General features: G+C 53.7%; 1 protein-coding gene across 1 annotated transcript; it reads left to right on the forward strand.

Annotated features, from left to right (window-relative positions):
• Positions 1-647: 647 nt before the first annotated feature.
• On the forward strand, positions 648-4,586 carry LHX1 (LIM homeobox 1; the record flags this gene model as incomplete). Its single annotated transcript, XM_082294847.1, has 5 exons — positions 648-817; positions 2,084-2,310; positions 2,648-2,925; positions 3,611-3,776; positions 4,207-4,586. The coding sequence occupies 5 exons, from the start codon at positions 648-650 to the stop codon at positions 4,584-4,586; spliced, it is 1,221 nt and encodes a 406-aa protein (XP_082150973.1).
• Between the last annotated feature and the right edge of the window lie 2,018 nt (positions 4,587-6,604).

Below are 6,604 nucleotides of genomic sequence, written 5' to 3' on the forward strand. Positions count from 1 at the left end.
GGGCGATGTCGCCGCGGCAGCAGCCACAGCCCGTCTGACCGCCGCCGCCTCTCCATGTCCCGGCTCGTTATTTATTGTTGTTATTATTATTATTGTTATTATATTTTTTCCTCCTTTGATTTCTCATTGGGAAAAGCACTTTGACTCCTGACTGCTCTACCTCAGACCTTAGAAAAACTCACCACGCTCGCTTTTTGGCGGTTTTATTTTTAATTTTTTTAATTATTATTTTTCTGAGCGCCGATCTTTATAGCCGTTATTGTTCTATTGTTACTATTATTATTACTATTATTATTATTATTATCCGTGTGGTTGGTAGCGGCCGGGATCCTGCGGCTGTGTCGAAGCGCTGGGCAGCGGGGGGTTCTCCTGTGTACCCCTCCTAGGACACTCGAACGAAGATTTTTCTTCTTCCTCCTTTTCTTTTTCTTCTCCTTCACTTCTCCAAGGCTTTTAAAACACACATACACAAAAACAAGAAAAAAAGAGAGAGAGAGAGAAAAAAACAAAACAAAAAACAAACCTACGCCGGTGTTATCGTCTTTTTGAAAAAAAAAAAAAAAAAAAAAAGAGAGAATTGTTGTTTTTATTTTTTTTTTCTCTGACACCTGGGAAACCGCTGCCCCCCTCAGAACTAACCAAAGACAATGGTTCACTGTGCAGGCTGCAAAAGGCCGATCTTGGACCGGTTTTTGTTGAATGTACTGGACAGGGCTTGGCATGTGAAGTGTGTTCAGTGCTGTGAATGTAAATGCAATTTGACAGAGAAATGCTTTTCGCGAGAAGGCAAGCTTTACTGCAAAAACGACTTCTTTCGGTGAGTACCGGCCTCCGCCTGCCCCCGCCGCTCCTCTTGATTCGTTTTTCACCCCCATTTTTTTCCCCTTATTTTTGCTGGTTTCCCCCGTTCCCAGCGGGAACCACAAGCGCCTCTTCCCTCCCCGTGACACGCGAACATCTCAAATCGCGGTTGTTTCTCCCGGTGCTCTCGAGGACGGGGGGACGACGGGCGGGGGTCGGGCCCGGGGACGGGCCCATTGATGCCGCCGCTCTCCGCGTCCCCCGGCCGAGCTCGAGTTGCCCAAAGTTCCTTCCAAACTATCGACCGGCGGGGCGGTGCGGACCGGGGGAAGCACGGGCACCGTCCCGGGGCCCGGTGCTGCAGAGCGGGGTGACCCCGCCGGAGCTTTCCGCGGCCGCGGCGCTGCCCGGGCCGGAGCCCGGCGTTGTTCCCGGTGTCGCCCGGAGGGGAAGGCCCAGTGCGGGCGCTCCGCGGGCCCAGAGCATCCCGACCTCCCGAGCCAGGCCGCCCCGAGGGCAGCGACCCTTCGCCGGTGGATGGACGGATGGATGGATGGAGAGGGAGGCGGGGAGCGACGCTAGCTCGCCGCCGCTCTCCCCGCGCATCCTGGCCGGCTGCGGTGCCGGCATCAATCCCGGGCTCGGAGCGGCCGCCGGTGCCGCTGCCCGGCCGGGGCCCGCCGCTGGACACCGGCGCTAAGGGCAAGGACCGGCTCGGGGCCGGGGTGGCCGCGGAGCCCCCGCCGCACACCGGCACAGCCCCGGGCCCGGCCCGGCGCGGTGGAGCGCGGCCCCGAGCCCCGCCGCTTCTCCCCGGGAATGGGCCCGGCCCTGCCCCGGTCCCGGTTCCGAGAGCCCCGCGGGGCACAGGAGGCCTCCGGCCCCTCTGTACCCCGGCTCCCCGCTCCGGCCTTGCCCACACCGGCGGCTCCTCCGGCCGGAGCGTGACCGCGGCCGGTACCGAGATACAGAACGTGCAGAATTTCTGCGCGCTGTTTGTTAGAGCATCCTTAGTGTAGGTGTCGGGGCGCGGGGACACCCGGACAGCGCAGCCCCGGCGTTCAGCGATCCCGAGCACAGCCCCGCGCCCGCTGCCCAGGCCGCATTTGATTTTTATTTTTAAAAGACGTAATGTCGGGAAGAGAGAGCGCTCTGCGGGGATGCTGTATTTTATTTAATCCCGTTTTGCATGGCCGAGCAGGGTGTGTGGAGGCCGCGGCTCGGGGCGCGGGGCCCGCGGTCGGTGGGTGCTGCTGAGCCGCTGCCCGGCCTCTCTCCGCAGGTGTTTCGGGACCAAGTGCGCGGGTTGTGCCCAGGGCATCTCCCCCAGCGACCTGGTCCGCAGGGCGCGGAGCAAAGTGTTCCACTTGAACTGTTTTACGTGTATGATGTGTAACAAGCAACTCTCCACCGGCGAGGAGCTCTACATCATAGACGAGAACAAGTTTGTCTGCAAAGAAGATTACCTAAATAACAGCAATACTGCCAAAGAAAACAGCCTGCATTCAGGTGAGGGAGCGCGGCCGGGGCGATGAGGGCGGGGATGCGTTCAGCACCGGCTGCTCCTTGGCATGAGATGCTCCTTTCCTCCTTTCTTCTCCTCTTTCTCCTGTCTTCTCCTTTCTCCTCTCCCTCCTTTCTCCTCTCGCTTGTCTGCTTCCTTCTCTCCTCTCCCTTCATTCTCCTATCCCTTTCTTTTCCTCTCCTTCTTTTCTCCTTTTTTTTCCCCCCTTCTTCTCTTTCTCTTCTCCCTTCTCTCTCCTCTCCCTCGATCCTACCGCGGCCCGTCCCTCGTGGTCAGTATTTCCCCCCCCGGCCGAGTGTGACCCGGTTTGTTCTCCCTCAGCCACCACCGGCAGTGACCCCAGCCTGTCCCCCGACTCTCAAGACCCCTCCCAGGACGACGCCAAGGACTCGGAAAGCGCCAACGTGTCCGACAAGGAGACGGGGAGCAACGAAAACGACGACCAGAACTTGGGGGCCAAGCGGCGGGGACCCCGCACCACCATCAAAGCCAAACAGCTAGAGACTCTGAAAGCCGCCTTCGCGGCCACCCCAAAACCCACCCGGCACATCAGGGAGCAGCTGGCACAGGAGACCGGCCTCAACATGCGGGTCATCCAGGTATGCTGCCTCGGGGCACCGGGCACGGCTCCGGGGGATGCGGGGGCAAGAAGGGGCCGGTGCCCGGTACCCTCCGCACTGCGGGGCCCTGGAAGCCCCTCCGGCCTTTGAAATCGTTATTCCCGAGGCATCCCGGCAGCTTCCGATGCTTCCCAGTGCTTCCCCAGCCCCGGCCGGTCGGCGGGGACAGAGCCGCGGGTTTATGTGCAGAAGTCCTAAAGAAGCTGCAAATAGTATCGAAATTAATAACCAGAAATGTGAGGGGTTAATGGGTAAATAAGAATGACAACGCGCTGGAATTATTAAAAGGTTTATAAACCCGCAGCGCTGGGGTAATGGGGGGTTAAAGGACCATTAAAGACGAGGTTAGATTGGAGAAGCTCAGTGTGAGGGTAATTAGCAGTAATCTTGTCAGGGTAATAAGAATTAACTCAATCATTCTTGACCTGCAGCCGGCGGGGAGCGGGGCCGCCGTCACGCGTGGGTTCGGCCGCGTTTGGAACGCGAAGGAGCGCGGCTCGGGGCGCACCGGGCCGGAGAGACCGGGAAAGGGGAAAAGCGCAGCCCCGGGACGGGGATGGAGATGGGATTGAGGGGAAGGGGGCGGCGGCGGCGGCGCGTCCCGGGCTCCCGTGAGCGGCACCCGCGGCTCCCGTGACCGGCGCCTCTCCCGCCGCCCCGCCAGGTCTGGTTCCAGAACCGGCGCTCCAAGGAGCGGCGGATGAAGCAGCTGAGCGCGCTGGGCGCCCGGCGACACGCGTTCTTCCGCAGCCCGCGCAGGATGCGGCCGCTCGTGGACCGGCTGGAGCCCGGCGAGCTCATCCCCAACGGGCCCTTCTCCTTCTACGGAGGTGGGTATCGCACCCCCCCCGCGCCCCCTCGCTCCGTGCCGGGATGCGGGGACACCCGCGGGGCCGCGCCGGGCTCCTGGCTCGGCTCCGGGAGCCTCTGGCCGCCGTCCCGGGGCCGTCCCGCCCGGTTCCCCGCCGCCCATCGTGGGGCTCCCCGCACCCCGGGGCCGGCGGGATCCCGGAGTTCTCCCGCTGTTCCCCCGGTGCTTTCGGCAGTGCCGGTTTGTGTCGGTGCCCCCGCTGCTCTGCGGGAAGGCGGTCCCGGGGCTGCCGGAGCCCGGCCGGCCCGGTCACACGTTTCCCCCTCGGGTTCGTGGGTGACACCCCGAGCCCCCGCCGCAGCCGCGCCGCCCTGGGAGCGCTCCCGTGTCGTCCCCACTCGGGTACCTGCCCGCATGTTACCTTCCCTCTGTCTTTCCTTGTCCACCAGATTATCAGAGCGAGTATTACGGCCCTGGAAGCAATTACGATTTCTTCCCGCAAGGACCGCCTTCGTCTCAAGCCCAGACCCCCGTGGATCTCCCGTTCGTGCCCTCCTCGGGGCCGTCAGGGACCCCGCTGGGGGCCATGGACCACCCCCTGCCCGGACATCACCCCTCGAGTGAGGCTCAGCGCTTCACTGACATCATGTCGCACCCCCCGGGAGACTCGCCCAGCCCCGAACCCAACCTGCCCGGGTCCTTGCACTCCATGTCCGCAGAAGTTTTTGGCCCCAGCCCCCCATTTTCGTCGATATCCGTCAACGGTGGTGCTAACTACGGCAATCACTTGTCCCACCCTCCAGAGATGAACGAAGCAGCTGTGTGGTAGCTTTAAAACAAACTGGGTCTAAGTAAGTGATGATCATCTAGTCTGCTTATTGTTATGGTGTACAGAAATGAAATAATATAACATCTCTCCCGCCCTAAGACAATATTACCTTGGGAACGAACTGAATCCAATCGCTCCAAGGCAAGCTTTGCTCTAGACCAGGACAATCTCCATGTTATGGTTGTATCAAACAAGCGAGGGGACTTTTTTGTACCATTGACAAAGAAACTGGGGAAGCTGTACAGTAAAAGTGCTGCCATTCCGTAGGATGGCGTAAGTTTGATTACCCTGTTGGATGTCATCCTAAGAGCCACAATCCTTAGAAACTTCTCGTTTAAAAAAAAAAAAAAAATTAAAAAATAATTGAATGAAGGAAAGGTCAAAGAAAAGGGGAAAAAAAGCTTCAAGAACTCTCTATAGCGTTCCCGGTTAAGGATGGTTCTGGCATTATGAATCTGTTTGTTCATTTTTGTCTCTCAGAAAGTTCGACAACAAGAAACTCTTTTTAGCTTCAGCCATTTCAGCCTGCTGGCGATCAGGTGGGACAACTTTTCCTTTTTCCTTTCTTTTTTTCTTTTCTCTTTTGTTTCGGTTGTTTTGTTGTGGTTGTTTTGTTTTGTTTTGTTTTGTTTTCCAAAAATAGCAAATACTAAATGTTAAGCCCTCAGCACCAACTCTTCTACCTTCACAAAGCTACACGTACAAAACCTCCTCATCATAGCAAAGGTCACCACCCAGACCTCTAACGAAAATGACTTGAAAAAACAAACAAACAAACAAAAAGTATTCTACCTTCACAGAGAGAGAAAAGCTAAACAAAAAGACTCTATTGAACTAAAAACAGTCAACTGTTTACGTCTAATGTTAAATTCAGGAGCTCAATGTTTTACTAATAAATCCTGTTTTAGAAAAACCTCTTGTTCAAAAGCAAAAGATTTTGAGCAGCCAACCAAAATAGTTCATTTTCTTTTCTGTAGATGTTCTAACAGATTGCAGGGCTTGTGGTTCACTGTGCTAGTTTGTAAAAGGTGTTGTTTACAGAAGGCAAAGAAAAAAAAACCCACAAAACCCAGACAGTTGCCAAATAAAGTAAATATATAGCACAAATACTGTAAGGTGCTTTGCACCAGCAACCCGAGAAGGTGTTTAAAAAGTGTTACAAGGTTAAAAAAAAAAAAAAAAAAAGACAAACAAACATCTTTGCTAATTTTTAGTCCTGTTGAACATTCATGGAATTGTTAATATGACTTATATAGACCCACACAAGTTTTATTTTTGTGTCTTTAAAATAAAAGTCCAAAATATTTAAATTTTATGGTCAAATATGCAGTCAACAGCTGCTACTTTTTTCTTTATATATTAAATTTCTCATATGTCTTTTATTGTTCTAATGAACCTAAGCTTGTGTGACCTCCAGTGCATATTAGACCATTCACTGTATGAAAGAAAACATGTTGGATAAAATTTGTGCGTTTTTAATAAAATTAGAAAATCTGATGTTTAGATAACTTGTGTTTCATTTGATGTTTTAAGCAGTTTTTGGAAATTGATTCTCTTGAGTAAAATAGCCCTGAGAAAGAATGATCCACTTTGCTGCTAATCCTGGGGAGCTCTTTTGCTCTGGTAGAATTCTAAGCCCTGGTGTCGATGCAGACAGCGGCCAGAGGCAGCTCCAGCCTTTCTTTCCATCTCCAGGCTCAGTTGTTGAAGTCCAAATACCCTGTTCCGCCATGCTTTAAATTTTAAAATTCAGAAATAATCAAATGATTCAATATCTTTAGTTATTTGTGGTCTGTGCTAAGAAAAAACATTTGAAATGCTGATTTTATGCGTAAACAAAAATGTGTTGTAAATGTAAAATGCTCGCAAGGATATGGTTTGCAGTTGATCCTGTTTTAGTTTATTCTCCAAAGGCAATTTTCCGTTTTTTTTTTCTAATTGGATGGTTTGGACACAGCATAACCTCAATGTCCTGAAAATAATTTGAATCCTTTTTTCTTAGAGCTGAGGCAAAGTCA

The sequence above is a fragment of the Coloeus monedula genome (assembly GCF_965178545.1).
Source record: "Coloeus monedula genome assembly, chromosome: 20".
Lineage (NCBI taxonomy): Eukaryota > Metazoa > Chordata > Aves > Passeriformes > Corvidae > Coloeus > Coloeus monedula.